We start from the raw sequence: 20,472 nt of genomic DNA, 5'->3' as shown, positions 1-20,472 counted from the left end.
ACCAGTTCTGGCCGAATGAGTTAGTAGTGACTTCTGGTTGCCCCGGCAATAAGAACCTCTTCAGAACCTTCCGGTTTGGCTGTGAGAAAAACCCAGATTTTGGCTTCTGACAAGGTCTCAAATCACTCCGATTTGTGATCAAACCGTAGCTCGTAGCAGAAAAACGAAAACATCGTGAGAGACACAGAACCCGGCAGATTCTGACAATCTTAATTTTATTCAGATATTCCTCAAAATGATTGAGTAAGCTCAGTGCGAAGACAGAGTGAGATTCTTTTGAAGAAAACGTTTGATTACATTATAGTGAATGGGGACTGAGACAGGTATTGGCGCCGCTCTATCCCCCCCCGTTTAAATGTTGTGCAGACCCCGCCTGTCAAAGTCACATTTTATGAATCCCAACACCTATGTCTACATTCTGACCAAAAATTATTCGTCTCCTTTTTACGGTTTGGCCGTGAGCTCAAGTTACAAATAAAAATTAAGGTAATTTTTTTACTGTTTCTCCCACTCTACCAACCGACATTCCACACTCTAGGTTTAACGAAAAAGTGATTTCTAGTCCTCACTTGAGTGCTCATATTTTGAAAAGTTTACATCTTAGGAAAAAACTGTTTGGTTCCTCCGTTTTGAAGTTTGGATCACATTTCTACGTGCAGGTATGAGAAAGCTAGGTGACTCAGAGAAAAGGTGAATTTTTGCCTTTTTTTTTTACCTCTTCCCATCCACTTTGAATGGGGTTTTTTGGCCGTTTTCTTTTGGGAATAACTTTTAAAGAAAAAATGCACAATGTCTTGTTTTTTGAACAAATGCAGATTAAGTTCAAAACTAGATGTATTCATGCAAAGCAACAAACTTCATTTTTAATTGTTAATATCACAGATTTAAATATGTTACATTTACATGCGCTTGGATGTATTTTTTTCAGCGTAAACTGACCTTGGCGTCCCGCCGGCCGCCGCGCGAGGCTTCAAAGTAATCCTTGATGGAGTCGAGGGCGGCGCCGATGTGGGTTCCTCCGCCCCGCTGCCTCATGGACAGGATTTTCTGGGCCACCTGGTCCTCCGACTCGAAGTCCAGGAGGTAGAACTCGTGCTGGAAGCCGGCGTTGAACTGGGCGAGTCCGACTCGCACCAGGTCCCTGGTGACGTTGAAGCTGCGCACCAGGTCGGTGAGGAACCTCTTCATGATGGAGTAGTCGGTGGTGTTGATGCTGCCGGACTGGTCCACGAGGAAGACCAGGTCGGCCTTCTGCTTCCTGCAGACTACACACACAAACGGGACGTTTGCACGTGTTCAGAGAGAAGGCCGTACATGTGATGGCCACTAAGTGTCATCACATCAGAGAGTGATGGTGTTATTTGTGTTTAATGTTTTGGATTTGTCCAGAGTGCGAAATACGGGGGGGTTCGGGGGTGTCGGACCCCCCACCCCCGATTAACCCTTGAGCCCCCCTGAAGGACTCAAAAGCCAAATTTAGGGGGGGGTCTCAAAGTTGTCAAAAAATAAATAAATTAGGCTATATAATATAATATGATAATTTGATTGTCACTAATGGTCAATTAAATATGTTTAAGAGATCGCCATATCAAGTATTCACAATTCAAAACTTTTATTGGTTTAACACAAGTCCTGCACCTTTATGTATGCTAATTAGCCATGTGCGCCAGCACAGCGCAATGACTAGGCTGGCTGGTTGAGATGCCACAATAACATGGCTAAGCGGAAGCTAACTCAGAGTGTGTCACTTGCACACTTTGGGTTCACATCAAAAAAGGTGTCAGTGTCAGCCAGAGATGAGGAGAGAGACGATGTCACAACAGTCCCGTTCCTCTCCCCCCTCTGGTGAAGAAAGGTAAGTCGAGGCCGAGTGCTCCGGGGCAGATGCTACTGCGCCGCCGCTGCTGCAGTGACTGCTTTAACTTAAGGTAAGAGGCCAGCCTGCTTAATATGGCCTGAACCCACTTGAAAGATAATGTTTTTTTTATTATTATTTTTATTATTATTTTGCGTTATGGCCTGTTATGAGTGTGATTTGTGAATGTGTAAGCTGCGTGAACCCACCTGTTGACACCCATCAAGTTTTTTTATTTAATTTTGCGTGATGACCTGTTATGAGTGTGATTTGTGAATGTGTTCACACAGCTGTGTTAAAACATAATTTCCGTTAATAATAACGTTAAATAATCAGTCATCATTGTGCAGGCTGAGGATCTGTTTAAGTGCACTGATTGCTCGTCTCCGATAGTGGCATTTGTTGTTATTACTGTTATTTGAATGCACAATTCATTTTCATTGTATTTTTTTTTATTTATCTAAAAAAATACATTAGCCTATTTTATTTGTTTATTCGTTTCTGCAATGCACTGGTCGTGTGCCAGTGTCCTATACCTGGCATTTATTCATTAAGTGCACTGTGCACCAGTGTGGTGCCAATTAATGTCTTATTTATTTTAATTATCAGATTTAATTTGTAAATAACATTCTGCATCGTAATGCACAATTTTGCCTCCTCTTAGTAAAACAACGTGCATCTAAAATGGTTAAAAGTGTGCGTGTATTTGTCATAGGCGATAGTAGGCTGATTGTATTGGTTTATTGCATAGGGCCACACTGTTTAAAAAACAAAAAAAAAAAACGGGGACCCCCCCTGAATATAGATGGGTATTTCGCACACTGTTTGTATCTATTTTTATTTATCCTTTCAAGACCCAATTTGTGTGTGATATTTGTGTTTCCACTCCAAATAACTTTTACCTGTTTTTCTGCGTCCTATAAATGTGGCTCGGCATATATAAAGACGTCTAGTGTGAGCTAGTGTGTTTCATTCATCTTTACGTAAACCCGTCTCCTCTTACCTGGCTTGGTGGTGTTACAGAGCACCTTAGAAATGTTCCTGTAGAGATTCTCCAGGGCGTCGAAGTCGTTCACGTAGAAAACTCTGGACTTGTCGTAGCCGGCCATGATCTCCAGCTGCGTCTCGTTGGCTCCTTTCACGCCGATACTCACGACGGCCACTCCTTTGTCTCTCAGAGCCAGAGACGGCGCCACCAGGTTGTTCCGGTCGGTGGCGTCTCCGTCCGTCACCACCATGAGGATCTGAGGAACCTTCTGCTCCGCCCGACCTCCGTTCTGGCCGTTAAAGAACTGTAGGGAGTATTTGAGAGCTTTGCCGGTGTAGGTGTCTCCGTACGGCGACCGCAGGGCCGATATGGCCTTCAGAATGTCCTGTTTGGTGCCGTACTGCTTCAGGGTGAAGCTGGACTTGGGCTCGGTGGAGTACAGGATGACGCCGAAGCGCGTCAGGTCTTTGCCCACGGTGGTTTGGTTCACCACGGACTGCATGAACTTCTGCATGCTGGCGAACTGGGTCAGATTGATGCTCGTGGAGCCGTCCATCAGGAAGATGATGTCGGCTTTCTCTGTCTTCTTACAGTCTGGTGAGGGGAAAAGAGGGAGAGTGTTAGAGCAGCGGTCACCAACCTTCCTGGAACTGGAGCTACTTCAAGGGCACTGATACCCCTTTTCCACCAAGCTGGTTCCAGGGCTGGTTCTGGTTCCAGGGCTGGTTCTGGTGCCAGGGCTGGTTCTGGGCTAGAGCCAGACTTAGCACCAGTTCTTTGGTTTTACACAGCCTAAGCACCGGCTCCTGGCTGTCAAAACTGGTGCTACAGGAGAACCAACTCTTTGCTGGTCTAGAGTAAAGAACCACGTTACGTCGGGGGCTACGTGCTTACGTCAAGGGCTGGGGGCGGTGTTACTGAACAACCAAAGCAGAATAAACACGGAAGAGCGCCATGTTTAAACAACGGAGCGTTGAAGACGGCGGTTAAGTTAGCAGACTTGTTGTAAAACTTAACGTAAGCTAAGAATAAATCTAAATTCCTAAGACAGTTAAACTGCAGGGAAGCCCAATGCCCTGACCTATATATAATTATCATAAAGTTCTAGTCAAAAATGTCAAATTTTCCTTAAAATAGCACCTACAATTTAACTAGATGATTTTTACTTGATTGGTGCAAACCTAAACTTTAAATACATAGAATATGCTGTCCAAGAAAGGCTTGAGAAGCAGCAGCAACACTTGCACCAGCCCGTAGTCCTCCATCTTTGTTGTGGTCATGGGCGTCAGTTTGATTTCAGAAGTGCTGGGGACATTTACCATCAACCTGAGTAAGGTTTGAAAAGTGCTGGGTACGAGCTAGGCCCATTACTTCCCAATTGAGGTTTCATGATAAATAATAGGCATTGCATTAGATGATGCGTATTGACGCGATATTGTCCCCATATTAAAAGCCATCTGCGCGGTCTTATTTAGGTCGTCGGAAACATCATGGGTTGGGACAATTCGTCATGGGTAGGCCCTATTCGTATTTCAAAATCTGCATTTCAGTACAAGACACGATTTCGGTAATTGCACAGCCCTTGACACACCAACAAATCTGTCATTGTGATGCTAACGCCTGATTTATGGTTCCGCGTTAAATCGACGCAGAGCCTACGCCGTAGGGCTATGGCGTAGGTACGCGGCGACGCACACAGTACGGTGTGCGTCGCCGCGTACCTACGCCGTAGGCTCTGCGTTGGTGTAACGCGGAACCATAAATCAGCCTTAACGCCGCAGGACGGACAACCCTGGTCAGACAGACGGACAGACAGACGGCTGCTGAGCCGATTTGGGCTTTTTTAGCTTGGCATTTACCTGGACGTGACCACTGGTGGACTCGATCACGCCAGGCTTTTGTTTAAAAGTCCTTTCATAGCGAGGCCTTTTGTTGCTGCGAGCGTGTGTTTTCCCAGCTCGCCTGCTGACCCACTTTGGTGCTGCGAGTGGATCAAATACGTATACTTCTGTTCGCGACTTGCTGAAGGTGTTGCGTCACTAGGAGGGCGAGGCCTGGCTAGGGGAGGGGCGTTCTTGAGCAGCTTCTGAACCAAAATTCAGCTTCTGCACCAAAAGCGGCGTTTGCACTTTCTCTACTTAATTTATTTATTTTTTTTTTTAAGTGGTGGGGACAAATCTGCTCGTCAGACAAAGTGGTAGGGACGCATCCCCACCGTCCCCGGCGGAAATGACGCGCCTGGTTGTGGTGACTGAATTTGGTGCTAGTTGTACCAGGAAATGGTGACGTACACAGACGTCTGCAGTAACGTGATGACGTGGCTCTCTGGCCAGCACCAGCTTGTGTAAAAGCAAACGGTTCTCAACCAGTTCTTACTTAGAACCAGCCGCGAACCGGCTCTAGCACCAGCTCTAGCACCAGCCCTGGAACCAGCTTGGTGGAAAAGGGGTATGAGTAATGCAAAGGGCTGCTCTCACCTGTCTCGCACAGCGCCAGCGCGATCTGGTTCTCCAGCTCGCTCAGGTCGCTGAACTGCCTCTCGAAGTGGACGCGGTCCGGCGAGCCGGCGATCTCGCGCAGCTGGTTGTTGTTGGCGTAGGCCACGCCGATGGCGTGGATCTCCACCCCTCGTGCCCGCAGAGCCTCGGCCGGCCCCCGGACGGCGTCCTGGGACTCTCCGTCGGTGATGACGATCAGCCGCTGCGGGAGGCCGGGTCGGCCCCCCCTGGAGTAGTCGAAGAACTGCGAGACGCCGGCGAGCGCCTGACCCGTCAGCGTCCCCTTGCCGATCTGCTGCATGCCGTCCACGGCCACCAGGATGTCGTTCTTGGAGTAGAAGCGGTTCAGGGGGAACGTGAGCTGCTGCACGTCGCTGAACTGCATGACGGCCACGCGCACGTCGTCCCGCGCCACGTGGGACTTGCCGATGAGGTCTTTGATGAAGGTCTTCATGGTGTTGTAGTCGTCTGGGTGGATGCTGCCCGAGCTGTCCACCAGGAACACCACGTCGCCCGGGACGTCCTTGCAGACTGTGGAGACGGGCAACAACGAGTTAGCAGCACAAAGTAGTTAGTAGGGCTGCAACGATTCGTCGACAAAAAGCGATAATCAAAATTGTCGACAATGAATTCCATTGTCAACAATTGTCGCCAGACGTGTTTTTCCAACGGAGTAAGGCGTCTCACTTCAATACAATCTCCGCCGAAAGTCCCGCATGCACGATAGCGTCTCTGGGATTGGGACCAGCAGTCGGTCAGCGACATTCTCTCTATTATTGTGCGCCGTGCGGGCATAAATTCTCAGAGTTTTACGGATGTGGGGGGAGTAACACACACGTTACGGGTGGTCATTTGTAACAGATTGTAACTCCTGACCTGAAACTAAACTGAACCTACGACCACCGAAGGGACGACTGTTGAAGGGTCGACCCTTCGGGGGTCGACCCTTCGATGGCCATCCCTTCAACGATCGTCCCTTCAACGATCTAACCCTTCAATGGTTAAAGTTGAAGGGTCGATCGTTGAAGGGTCGACCCTTCAACGGTCGACCCTTCGGTGGCCATCCCTCTGGTGGCCATCCCTTCTGCGGTTGACCCTTCGGTGGTTAAAGTTGAAGGGTCGATCGTTGAAGGGACGACCGTTGAAGGGTCGACCGTTGAAGGGTCGACCGTTGAAGGGTCGACCGTTGAAGGGTCGACCGTTGAAGGGTCAACCACGGAAGGGACGACCACCGAAGGTCCGGCCATCCCGAACCCCCCCAGAATCCTGCAGACCAGCACCTTCCCCTCCACGGTTCCTCGTCCCCCCCCCCAGAATCCTGCAGACCAGCACCTTCCCCTCCACCTCCCCTCACCTTCGGCAGAGCAGATGTCCGTGATGATCTCGTCCTTGATGGGTTTCAGCGCGTCGAAGTTGTTGACGAAGAAGGTCCTCTTGCGGTTGCCGGAGATGGCGTTCAGCTCGTCCTTGTCGGCGTTCTTCACCCCGATGGCGTAGACGGTGATGCCCTGCGCCCTCAGCTGCGCCGCCGCGCCCGTGACGTCGTCGGAGGACTTGCCGTCGGTGATCACCACCAGGTACTCCGGGACCTGCTCGCCCCGCGTGATCTGTGCCCTCTGGAAGTACGGCCCCATGAAGGCCAGCGCCCGGCCGGTCTCCGTCCCCCCGCCCACCTGCCGGATCTCCTCCACGGCTCGCCGCACCGACGCCCCGTCCGAGTGGGCCGTCAGATCGAACTCCAGGTTGGGCGCGTCGGCGTACTTGGCCACGCCGATGCGGACGTGTTGCGGCCCGATGCGGAAAGTGTCGAGAAACTCGTTGATGAAGTTCTTCATGTCCTTGAAGTCGGTGGGGTAGATGCTCCCCGAGTGGTCGATGAGGAAGAAGATGTCGGCCTCGTCCGTTTGCCGGCATCCTGCACAGGGAACGAAAACAACACACGTTAACCCCTGAGGTAATAAACGCTCCGGTTTCAATTCATTTCAATTCAGTTTTATTTATATAGCGTCTATTACAACAGAAGTTGTTTCTAGGATCTTTCCAGAGACCCAGAACATGAACATTAACCCCCGAGCAATTATTACATAATCAATAACAGGTAAAAAGGCTGCAGGTCAGGATGTCAGCAAGCTTATAGCAGTGGGATGATCAGAAGGGGGGCTGCAGGTTAGCACGAAACTCCTGAAGCTCTGGCCTGCAAACATGCACAAAAGAGAAAAAGGGGGGGGGGGGGGGGGGGGGCATCTAGACGGTCTAGGGGGTCTAGGGAGTCTAAAGCCTGATTTGTCATTTTGTTGTTTCCAGAGTTTTTGCATGTGTGCACTTTTATGGAGCTGCTGCCTAATCTCATTGTGCCAGTTTAATGATAATAAAGGCTTTCTATTCTATTCTATTTAAGGTTATGCGGCTTTTCCAGTCACAGTGAATCAAAGAGATAAGGAAAACTATTGTGCAAAAAACCAAAACAACCCAATAAAAAAATAATCACACACACATAAAGAAAAGAGCGCTGAAAGTTCACGACTTCTTCACGAACTGGAACCTGTCAGGTTAGTTCTGTCCCGCCTGTGTCCCATCTGCCCTGATTGTGTCTGCACCTGTGTCTCGTCGTGTCTCGTTATCCCCTGAGTATATCTGGTCTTGTCATTCCCTTGTTCCCTGTCGGTCCGTACTGTTTCTACCTCCATGTCTCCTCGTAGTTTTTCATGATCCTGGTTTTTGTTAATCCTGCTCTGCAGCGCTTTTAGTTCTTGTTTTTTGTAAATAAACCCTTTTTGTTGAACTCCTGCCTCCGGCCTCCTACTCTCTCTCCTGCGTTTGGGTCCTCATCTAACCAATCATAACAGAACCAGAAATGCATTGCTACCAAGCAAACCAATCACAGCCCTCTCGGTCTGCATTGGGTCGTAGTTCCATTTTTTGGGAGATGCTACGTCGGTCAGGCTACGGTTTAGCTACGGAGAGACTCCCCCGTACCCTACGGCGTAGGTTTAACGCAGAATCAGAATTCAGCTTTAAGGGGTCTAGGGGAGTCAAGGGACTCTAGGGAGTCTAGGGAGGGGCAGAATGTCAGCAAGCATATAGCAGTGGGATGATCAGAGGGGGGGCTGCAGGTTAGCATGAAACTCCTGAAGCTCTGGCCCGCAAACATACACAAAAGAGAAAAAGTTATGTTAGCAGCGGGCTGTGCAGACCTTGCTTGATGCCGGTCCTGCGGGTGCTGACCGACACGGCCTGGCGGATGATGTTGGTGCACATGGTGTCCTTCAGACTCTGCTCCACCGACTTCAGCTCGGCGAAGCTGTTCACGACGAACACGTGTCTCCTGGGCGGGTGGGAGGCGATCTGGACCAGCTCCGCCTTCAATGGATGAATGGATGAATGAATAAATGGATGAATGAATAAATGGATGAATGAATGAATGAATGAATGAATTAATTAATTAATTAATTAATTAATTAATTAATTAATATAGTCTATATAAATACTATGTAAACATGCCTATTACTACATAATTATCCATATAAGTATATAGAAAATATAAATATTACATAAATATTATATCAATATAAAGAAAACATATAATATATACTACATAAATATCCACATAAATATTTAAACATATCTTAGTCTAAGTATAATATTCAATTTTTCCCTATTTTATTTAGTTTCCCACACTCCTCGTTAACCCATTTCCTCTTCCATAAACCTGTTTATAAATCTTTTTTTTTATCGGTTTTTAGGCCACGTTTCCACAGAGTCTGGGATTTACAAAAACGGATATTTCCCCCTCTACGTTTATAAAAATCCCATCATTTCCAGGAACCTGCATAAATATCTGTTAAGGTGCTAAGAGCAGCCAAACCTACAGGGGGCAGTGTAACGAGAAGATAAAGTCATGCTAGCCAATCAGAATCCTGGAAAAAAACATCAACAAATGACACGAGGAACTTCCAGTTACTTCCAAGATGAACCAGAGTCTTTGGTTTGGAGTGACAGAGAAGTGGAGTTACTTTTAAGTGTGACGTTAGAATATAAAACAAGTAAAATACAAGAAAATATTGACGGTTACAAACTAATTGTAACCACAGGTGTCACTCATGACGCTGGTGACGTTTCTGTCTCATAATGTGACGTTCTGAAGAATAAATGTCCGTTTCTCTCCGTTTACAAGCAAACGTGAAGACGGAGGTTTTAAAAATCTACACTTTGGCCGGAGTTTTCAGGAATGATGGTTTTTGGAGACTTTGAGCTTCATTTTCGTGTAAACGAACGAACAAAACGCAGGAAAACACCAACGTTTTTGCTCCGTGGAAACGGGGCCTTAAACAGATTTATGTTAGTACTTTGTTTCATTTCCTGCTCCAAACTGTTCAGTGTCACTCCACCTGGTTGGCGTTCTGCACCCCCAGCGCGTAGACGGTGACGCCGGCGCGGCGCAGCGCGGCCGCCTCGTTGGTCACGTTGTCCTGGGACTCCCCGTCGGTGATCACCACCGCCACCTGCTGGACGTTCTTGTCCCTGCGGCAGCCGCGCTCCTTGGCGAACAGCTGCTCGCGGGTGAACTTGAGCGCGGCCCCGGTGAAGGTCTGGCCGCCGCGGTACGGCAGGATCTTGATGAAGTTCAGCAGCTCGTCCTTGCGGGTGAAGGTGTTCAGGTAGACCTGCGCCGTCGGGGCGCTGCTGTACATCACGATGCCCACCCGGACCCGGGTCGGCCCCACCTCCAGCCCGCTCACAATGGAGTGCAGGAAGGTCCGGACCAGCTGGAAGTTCGCCACGCCGATGCTGCCGGACTCGTCCACCACGAACACGATGTCGGCCAGTTTGGCAGCTTTGCAGTCTGTGGAAGGAACCGGAGAATCAACAATGAATCAGTCAGACATGTGGAAGGAAGGACACAAAGACTCGTCTCCGGTTATTCAACGTACGTCCCACAGTCCCAACCAGTTGCTGCGTCAAAGAGGCCGATTGATCATGAGTGCATTTGATCAGCGGAAAGATGTTTAACCATTTGATGTCGCCATGAGCAACTACTAGTACTGTCGTTTAGCAGACGCTTTACATCTGAGAGAGGAAGTAAAGATGAACTACCGCGTCACCCAGACCAACAGCCCTGAAAACTGCGGTGAAGACACGTCCGTTCAGGCGCCGAACCTCCAACCCAACCAAGACCTGACGCAGCCGCTTTTTGTAATAACAGTGCATTTTGTAATAAACGTCCAAAATGTAATAACTTTGTCATTTCATTTTGTAATAAACTACCCCAACGCATTTTTGTAATAAATGTTGCTGCATTATGTAATAAGTTATTGGGTCAATGACGAATAAGGATTTTCAACAGGTCAATTTTAAAATAATAAAAAAAGAACATCTATGGCAGTAGTTCAAATATTAAGAATGTTGTGTACACATACATTCATATAAAAATTTTAAATTGAGTTTTTTGTCAAGATGAATTGGCACTAGCCTTAAAAAATGTCATGTGGTGCAACCATGATTCATATTAAAATAAATACATTTCCTTAACATCTTGACATCTTTTTTTTAAGTTTTCAGTATTATACAAAAATTGTTTTTTTTTTATGGTCGCGCCACATGATATTTCATAAAATGGACAAAAATGAACTTTGTATATTATGATGGAAATATAAATACATATGTGTTGCAATCTTACACACTACAAGAAACTTCAGAAATCATGCCAGATAGAAGAAGATTGATTTAAAAACATTTAGAGTGATTTCAGAACAAGAGTCATGGTCGGACGGTTGCACCACATGACATTTAGACGCTTAAAACAACAACAAAATCACAAATAACTAGTATTTTTTGTAAAATTCAAGTGAGTCCATATGTGGGACAGGTAGTTCATATATCTGGTATTTTTTTATCCATTTAAACCTTTTTTGAATTGAAAAAAAAAATCTGTTTTTCAGAAAATATAGGCGTCACGTCATTGACCCTATTACATTTTGAGAAGATTATTACAGCCAAATATAAAAAGAAAACTCCCGCACTTCTTCTTCTCACCGTGCACTCGTTTATTAGGCCAACGTTTGGGTCATGGAACTTTTTCAAGGCAAAACATTTTTTCAAAAACATGCCTTGAAAAAGTTCTATGACCCAAACGTTCTAACGGCCTAATAAACGAGTGCACGGTGAGAAGAAGGTGTGCGGGAGTTTCCTTTTTATATTTGGCTGCATCTTTCCTCCTCCGACGCGACTTTCTGCAAATCCGGTGGGAAAAACGTTTTTCTACTTGAGAAGATTATTATAAAATGCACTTGCAACTTTTTTATTCTCTAGAAAATCTAATAAAATGGTGCATTATGTAATAACAATTGTAAAACATAGTTTATTTGTTTGTTATTGGCCGATATAATTCCAAACTTCAAATAGGAAACTAAAGTTATATTTGGAGTTTTATACATAGATTTATTGGGCTACAAAGCTCTGAGAGAAATTACATAAAAAACAACAAAAGTCACTCTTGTGTACAGGACTGTCTCAGACAATTAGAATATTGTGATAAAGTCCTTTATTTTCTGTAATGCAAAAATGTCATACATTCTGGATTCATTACAAATCAACTGAAATATTGCAAGCCTTTTATTATTTTAATATTGCTGATCATGGCTTACAGTTTAAGAAAACTCAAATATCCCATCTCAAAAAATTACACTATTCTGGGAATCTTAATCTTAATCTGTAAGCCATAATCAGCAATATTAAAATAATAAAAGGCTTGCAATATTTCAGTTGATTTGTAATGAATCCAGAATGTAGGACATTTTTGCATTACAGAAAATAAAGGACTTTATCACAATATTCAAATTTTCTGAGACAGTCCTGTAAATGCATTAATTACATTTCCTAGAAAATAAAAAAGTTGCAAGTGCATTTTATAATAATCTTCTCAAAATGCAATAACTTATTACATAATGTGGCAAACTGTATTACAAAATGCAGCTTTATTACAAAATGAAATGAAAAAGTTATTACATTTTGGACGTTTATTACAAAATGCACCGTTTTTACAAGATGCGTCTCAACAATCCCCCTGCAGGAACCGTTCAGAGAACAGTAATTCTCCTCCAGGTCTTTATTCACGGGTCCAGATTCTGCAGAGAGATTACAGCCGGTGTTGAGACGGCTGCTGCGTCGGGGGAATTAGCTGTTTATGGATTTCTGAACCGCATCAGCCGAGCGGCCAGATGTTTCTCCTCCGGATCCTGCAACACGCCGTTAGGCCGTAAAAGAAACCTCAAAAACTTCAGAAACTCTCTCAGAAACCTCAAAAAACCTCAAAAACTCTGCTCAGAAACCTGAATGACATCACAGGGGTTTCCTCAGAAACCTGAGTGACATCACAGGGGTTTCCTCAGAAACCTGAGTGACATCACAGGGGTTTCCTCAGAAACCTGAATTACATCACAGGGGTTTCCTGCAGCTCTGTTTCTGCAGGACCAAACTGGTGAGGTGGCGGCGCGGCCAGCAGGCGGCGCTCACGTCGCTAATGAACCGAGCAGAAACTAAACTGAAAGGAACAACAAGCAAAGAAAACCACTAATTTTAGCCATTAATTTGAAGAAAACCCAATCGTTGATGCGTTCCACCCACGTACGTCCTGCCGCTGGTGTTTATAGCTGTTATCACTAGTAGGCCTGTGTTGAATAAAATCGATTTTCCAATTCTAAATCCATTCTCATATTAATTCCTTGTAGTCTAGAGATAAGATTTTTTTCATCATTACAACCTTTGGTATTTTTTTGTTTATGCCCAAAAAAGGAATGTTTTGTTGGACACGAGAATAACTGGTGCCATTTTTTTGCCTTTAAATATGTTTAAAGGTATGAAAACATTAAAGTGTTAGGTTATAATTGCATAAATTGTCTATATTTCATTACTTTATATACTGTCCTGGGGTTACATTTGCATAAAATGCTAAAAACCAAATTCTCCAAAAATTAAAAGCCGAAATAGACCGAAAATGGAAAAAATTAAAACGATTTCATACAGATTCAGATTCAGATTCAGAGTATACGTCTCTTGCTGCCCTGGACCAAGCAGGTGAGTCCAAACCTGTCCCCGGTCCAGTTCAGTGCCAAGAAAGGCGCCTTTAAATAAAATGTATTATTATTATTATTATTTTGAATATATGAATGAAAAGCGTGTTTACCTTGCGTCACGTTGCTCCCCCCTTGTTCGGTTTCAAACACCATCTTCAGTATCGGTGCTGCCGTGATGACGGGGATGTCGTAGTCCTGCCCGGCGCTGGATACCAGTCGCACCTCGTTCATGGACATGCCCAGACTCATCCCCACCACGGTCACGCCGGCCTTCCTGATCTCCCGCGCCTCCCGGTACACGCCGTCGTCGGAGTCCCTCCCGCCCAGCACCACCAGGAACTGGCGGAAGCCCTGGTCCGCCCGGCCCCCCGCCGCCGCGGAGAAGAAGTTCCTGCTGGCGTAGCGCAGCGCCGCGCCCAGGTAGCGCGGCTCCCCCGGCGGGACCGCGCGGTAGCGGAAGCGCCGTATGGCGGCCAGGAGCTGCTCTTTGCCCTCGTGCTCGTTGAGCAGGAAGTCCACCTTGACGTCGTCGCCGTACTGGGCCAGGCCCAGGCGGTAGCCGCCGGCGCTGAAGTCCATCTGGTTTACCAGGCGGAACAGGAGGTTCCGGACCTGCTGGAACTTCTCCTGCGTGATGCCGCTGTCCACCAGGAAGAAGATGTCGGCAAACCTCTGTCGCAGAGCTGGAACACAATCGGATCAAACCATTAAAGCTACACTACGTAACTTTTCCACCTTGATCTAATATTTCATCATCATCATTGTGATGGAACATCAACTTCCAACAGGTTTAATGAACCTCTGTCATGGTCTGAGGGGTCTGTATCACCTTCACTGGCACTATGTAACTTTGAGGAGCATGGTAGGAACCCTGCCACACTAAAAAACTACAAATCTTTACGGCTTTGACTGCTTTACGGCATACGTCACTTCCCCCCACGCAGACGGGCGTCGGATCAAAACACGGGTTTATTAAACCACAAACAAACACTCACAGACCAGGGTCGGATCATTCAAACGGGTTTTATTCCCCACTTCTCCAGCTAAACACAGTTGTTGGCCAGCTCTCTGCGGTGCCATTAATTTTGTTGAGGAAAAAATATTAACTATTTGATTTGTAGCTGCAGAGGAAAAAAATAATCTCACGAGGAAAAAAAAATATTGCTCACGCCTCGGAGCCTCTTCAGCATAATATAGCAGTCAAAAAAAAGAAAAGAGAAGTAAGAGTAATACAAAACATGTACTGTATGTTGTACTATTATACTAATTTATTGAAACACATGGCGAGTCAAACATTTACCAAAGCAGCTGCCAAACACTCCTAAACAAGGTAGCCGGAGACGGTGGTTCTGCAGAACTGCGGCAGTAAATCCTTCTAAAGAGTGCAGCTCCGACGAGGAGCTCCATTCTTCAGTAGGGATTTCATATGGATCCAGACCGTTAATAATCATTATTTTCTCCATATATAACGCTCCCTGGCTTCCTTGTTTAAGGTATCCCGGTAAATTCCAGTTCCTTTCCAGCAGTTTAACATCTTTTTTTTGCGTTCCGTTGTTTACTTGGTGAAACAGAAAAGCCTCCCGTCTTCTCTCAAAACAAATGCAGCGACGGGACAGGAGTTTTCCGGCAGTACGCGCTGGTGCTCATGGGAAACGTAGTGTTCTTTCTGGTAAAACACTACCGATTTTGTCCAGAAGATGCCGCCAAACTCAGAAAAGCTGAAAGTTACGTTGTGCTGCTTTAAGTTCTGCTGTCACAATAAAGGCAAGTTTATCTGTACAGCACAATTCAACAACAATTCAAAAGGTCATTCAAAGGGTTTTACATCAACGTTAAAAGCGGCAATTCACTTATCACTCCACACATTAAGACTAAACAAACACAACAACAACATAATTGTTGGCAAGGGTGTGATCATGTAGTAGCCAATCATTCTCATCTTTTGGACAATTCCATAAATACAATTATTCTGGGATAATGTTATCCAAACAATGGAGGAAATTCTAAATCTGAGAATACCTAAAGACCCAAGGACTGTATATCTGGGACTGGGTTGAAGTAATTGAAAAGAGAGACATCTACCTCTTCAAAATATTGACTGTTGCTGCTAAGAAGGCCCTGACAAGACTCTGGATGAGCAGCGATCCCCCAGGACTGAGACGATGGCTCGACATTGTTGAAGAAATATAAGCCATGGAAAAATTTACTTTTTGTTTGAGAATTAGAGGAAGGGATTTTGCTCAAAAGTGGCAAAAATGGTCTACATTTAGGGTCAAATCCCAGCCATGCCCTTAAAGAAGGGAAACCCAAATCAATACCGGAATCGAATCGGATCTTGATAATGATGAAGCATTTTGACAGCACGTGGCCCCCTGCAGGGACAACAACGCTTTGCAGGTTGCCCCAGCCTCATACCCCCGCCTGCAGGGCTTTGAACTGGACTCAACACCTTTTGAGGTAGCTTCAACTTCCTATCCAGCTTCCTACCCCCCCTGCAGAAGACGACACCTTGGAAGTTGCCTCAAACAGACTTTGAACACTAGAGCACCCCATGGGGTGATTTGGAACTTAGTGACAGTCATGCCAAATGCCCGATAGGGACATTTGGCCACAGATCACATCCAACTGTAAATTACTTTTCGTCTGTGACCTATTGTCTCACACAAGTTCCGGCGTCTTGTATCCCTGCCGAGACAGGCACCGTGGGAGTGGCTTTGACTTCCAGCCCCTGCAGAGACGAGGACCATATATGGACTTCCTGACTACTCAGGGGTAGTCCCAAAACTGAAAGTTCACACCTGACTGTCTCCTGTCTTTGTTGGTTGAACCTTTGTATAAAAACCCTGTGGCCCAATCAATCTGGGTCAGCACACCGACCAAGACACTGCGTCTGTGTAGGTCTGCTCACCGCCGGCTGAATAAAATCTCTCATCCCACAGCGGATTCCTGAACTGGACTTTGTATTATTCTTCAACAATAATCGATTCTGAATCTTAAGAATTGGAATTGAATCGATTCTTGACATTTCAATCGTTCACCAGCCCTATGTAGAAACGTCCACCTGTTGCGTGACTGCTGACACTGTCAGTCTGGCGGCTGGTGGCGCTATAGCTTCCAATTACAAGATATGGTACCAGTCACCGGTTTGGAAACACCTCCTCGTTGGTTCTGACCGAGCAGGTGAGTCCAAACATGTCCAGTTCAGACCCCTGGTACCCCCCCCAGGCCTCACCGGTCCAGTTCAGACCCCGGTCCCCCCCTAGGCCTCACCTTGCCGCTGGTCCAGTTCAGGGTCCAGCTCAGACCCCTGTTCCCCCCCCCAGACCTCTAGCCACCCCCCCCCCCCAGGCCTCACCTTGCCCTGGTCCCATACAGACCTCCGCCCCCCCAGGCCTCTGGTCCCCCCCCCAGACCTCACCTTGCCGCTGGTCCTCCATGGAGACGCAGACCGTCTGCAGCAGGCCGACCGACAGCCTCTTCAGGGCCTGGTAGCTGTCGATGGTGAACAGGAAGCGCTGCGGCGGCCGGTTAGCGATGGACTCCAGCTCCTTCAGGTTGGCCTGACCGACCCCGATGCCGAACACGATGACACCCCTGCTGCGCAGCTCCTGCGCCGGCGCCAGGACGTCGTCCGCGGAGTCTCCGTCGGTGATCACCACGGCGATCTGGGGCACGCGCTGATCGATGCGGCTCCCCGCCGCCGCGGTGAAGAACTCTTTGGACAGGAATTTCATGGCCTTGCCCGTCTCGGTGCCGCCGGTCCGGTAGGGGAACCGGTCGACCTCGGCCAGCAGCGACTGGGCGTCCAGGTGCTCGTTGAGCAGGAACTCCTTGTGCGGGTCGTTGCTGTACTGAGCCAAGCCGATACGGACTTTGTCCGCGCCGATGTCGAGGCCGGAGATGACGCTGCGGAGGAAACGCCGGACTTCCTGGAAGTTCTCGATGCCGATGCTGGAAGAGCCGTCCACCAGGAAGACGATGTCGGCCACGGTTGCTACGGCGCATTCTGCAAAGGACGGAGACGGAGGAGTCAGAGAACGAGGAGACGAGCTACATTCAGAAAGACCAAGTGTGTTTGACGATCCGACAATGAACTGGTGGACAAATCTGTTGGTATCGATTGACGGAAGAAAAACCCAAAATCGTCACTGAAACAACTAAAAACTGAAAAAGTTATAATAAATAATACTGAAACTCAGAGACAGTTGAACACGAGAATGTTGGGAAATGATAAAACCAAAAGTCTGACAACACCACCGTATGCATGGGGCAAAAACACCGGCCCACCGACCGTTACTGCCCTGATCTCTTCAGGAATGTGTTGCAGGGTGGAAAATAAAAGAAAAGGTTGTAAAATAACAAATTCAGTGAAATATAATTGATTCATTTGGGGTTTTTTGGACATTACAGCAATAAATCTGTGAAGTGTTTAAAGGAACCGTTGTAGAGGAATTGGTGTTTTTATCAGTTTGTGTGTCTTTCTCCCCATCTGCACCTCCCTTGTAGTAAAAATTGATTAAGAGTTTTATATAATCATTGTTGTTTTTTAAAGCTTTGGTGACTGTAAAGAATCTCTGCATCTCTGCTCAATGTAAAGGAATGTTGTCTGCTGTAAAAACCTGCCTGTCTCGGCTCAGATTGGAAGGAGCTCACGCGGCTCCTGAGAGAAGCTCCGCTCTCGGTGTGCAAAGTTCTCAAAAATTCTCAAAATTCTCAGGAAGTGTCAACAACGGCTGTACCTCCTCAGGAAACTCAACTCCTTCGGAGTCAGCACTCACATCATGATGACTTTCTACTACGCCTTCCTGGAAAGCATCATGACCTTCTCCATGACCTGCTGGTTCCTCTCCCTCAGCTTCTCCTGCTGGTTCCACTCCCTCAGCTTCTCCTGCTGGTTCCACTCCCTCAGCTTCTCCATGACCTGCTGGTTCCACTCCCTCAGCTTCTCCTGCTGGTTCCACTCCCTCAGCTTCTCCATGACCTGCTGGTTCCACTCCCTCAGCACCAGAACAGGAACAGACTGCAGAGCGTCACTGTGCTCTAAAATCATCAGCCTGCCGGTCAGAACTCTGTGTGTGGTTTTCAACCAGCAGGCCCTCAGCCAGGCAGCTAAAATCATGAAGGACCCCTCCCACATACTCCACCCTGCATTCCAGTGGCTCCCCTCCAGGAGGCGCCTGCGCTGCGTCGCCTGCAGGACTGAGAGGAGGAGAGCTACTTTTGTCCCCAAAGCTACCCAAAGCTGCTCTTTAATTCCAGCTGCTAAACACATCCCCCACATCCACAGAGTCGGGCCGAGAATCTAACCCTAACCTCTTCTAGGATCTCGGCTCGCTTGTTTTGTACCGTTTCAGAGCGTGATTGCTGTGTTCACATATACCAAACGTTCCGATCTTTAGGGGGAAACGTTCCCTGTTTCGAATCAACTGCTTGAAACGGTACAGGTGTGAAAGCACCCTTAGACTTAGGGGTAGGAAAAAACTTAGATTATGTGGAGGTCCCGAAAGGATTCTCTACACCGTGATGAGAGTAAACACTTTCCTGACTCATTGGCTGTTCAGGACAACGTGACATGAAACCGGGGGATTCTCCTCCATCGTTCAGATCCCACCACCACCTGGGATCAAACCACCGTTACCTTGTGTCAGCTTCAGGATGTTTCTCTCGGCCTCCTCCATCGTTCAGATCCCACCACCACCACCTGCCTGCAGGGCTGCAGGAATCGGACCACTGTTACCTTGAGACAGCTTCAGGATGTTCCTCTTGGCCTCCTCCACGGTTCTGCACAGCGTCTGGACGATGCTCTGCGAGATTCCCTGCAGGGCGGCGAAGTCGGACACGCTGTAGACGTGCTGGCTGTGCGGCTGGCTGGCGATCTCCTTCAGCTGGTCCTCGTCGGCGTCCTTGATGCCGATGGCGTACAGGCTGATGCCCTTCCTCTTCAGCCGCTCCGCGTTGGCCTCCACGTTGTCCTGCGACTTCCCGTCCGTGATCACCACGGCGATCTGCGGAACCCTCTTGCCTTGGCGGCTGCCGGCCGCCTCGGTGAAGTGGTTCTTCAGCAGGAAGTCCAGGCCCTGCCCCGTCAGCGTGCCGCCGCCCATGTAGTCCAGCTCCGTGATGTAGTCCAGGATGTCCGGCTTGGTCTTGTACTCGCGCAGCAGGAACTCGGTGCGCGGGCTGTTGCTGTACTGCACCAGGCCGATCTGGACGCGGTCCGGCCCGATGTCGAACGAGTTGACCAGCGTGTGCAGGAACTGGCGGATCTGCTCGAAGTTCTCGTTGCCGATGCTCCAGGAGCCGTCCACCAGGAAGACGATGTCGGCCACGGCTTTCTGGGTGCAAACTGGGAGGGGGGTGGAAGTTCACGGAGGAGTTTCACAGGTTTCTAGGAGAAAAGAAACTGTCCTTTCCAAGCAGAGGTGGTTGTGAGGAGGTGAAGCAGCCGGGTGGAAGAGAGGTGGGGCTACAGGTGGAGGTGATGGTTCTACAGGTGGAGGTGATGGTTCTACAGGTGGAGGTGAGGGTTCTACAGGTGGAGGTGATGGTTCTTGGTGATACAGAAGAAGAAAAGCGTGGCGTGATTCCTGCTGTGATCCTGTTCTCACTTTTATGTTAAAATTGACCCAAACGTCTCGGATATTATTGATTGAAGTCTGAATTTATCGTTGATAACGTGGTACATCTTCATACTTGTGGTTAAGGTTAGGGTTACTGTTAGGGTGGATGACTGTCCTGTGGAAAATATTTCCGCTCAAATGACCCCTTCCCGCTAAAAAGACCCCTTCCCGCTAAAACGGCCTCTTCCCGCTAAAACAACCTGTTCCCGCTAAAATGACTCCTTCCAGCTAAAACGACCCCTTTCCGCTAAAACGGCCCCTTCCCGCTAAAACGACTCCTTCCCGCTAAAACGACCCCTTCCCGCTAAAACAACCTGTTCCCGCTAAAACGACCCCTTCCCGCTAAAACGAGGACTTCCCGCTAAAACGAGGACTTCCCGCTAAAACGACCCCTTCCCGCTAAAACGACTCCTTCCCGCTAAAACGACTCCTTCCCGCT

At 47.6% G+C, this 20,472-nt stretch overlaps 1 protein-coding gene across 1 annotated transcript in view; it reads right to left on the bottom strand.

Moving 5' to 3' along the window:
* Positions 1–20,472, bottom strand: part of LOC133440515 (collagen alpha-6(VI) chain-like) — a 71,182-nt gene that overhangs the window by 28,438 nt on the left and 22,272 nt on the right. Inside the window, exons 3-11 of the mRNA XM_061717788.1 lie at positions 19,151–19,759; positions 16,832–17,419; positions 13,524–14,096; positions 9,730–10,184; positions 8,536–8,701; positions 6,696–7,256; positions 5,326–5,872; positions 2,859–3,448; positions 940–1,265 (exon numbers count right to left, since the gene is read on the bottom strand). Coding sequence (XP_061573772.1) covers positions 940–1,265; positions 2,859–3,448; positions 5,326–5,872; positions 6,696–7,256; positions 8,536–8,701; positions 9,730–10,184; positions 13,524–14,096; positions 16,832–17,419; positions 19,151–19,759 — 4,415 coding nt within the window. The remainder of the gene's footprint in view (positions 1–939; positions 1,266–2,858; positions 3,449–5,325; positions 5,873–6,695; positions 7,257–8,535; positions 8,702–9,729; positions 10,185–13,523; positions 14,097–16,831; positions 17,420–19,150; positions 19,760–20,472) is intronic.

Source organism: Cololabis saira, chromosome 3 (assembly GCF_033807715.1).
Source record: "Cololabis saira isolate AMF1-May2022 chromosome 3, fColSai1.1, whole genome shotgun sequence".
Taxonomy (NCBI): Eukaryota; Metazoa; Chordata; class Actinopteri; order Beloniformes; family Belonidae; genus Cololabis; species Cololabis saira.
This window is presented reverse-complemented; position numbering and strand designations above follow the sequence as displayed.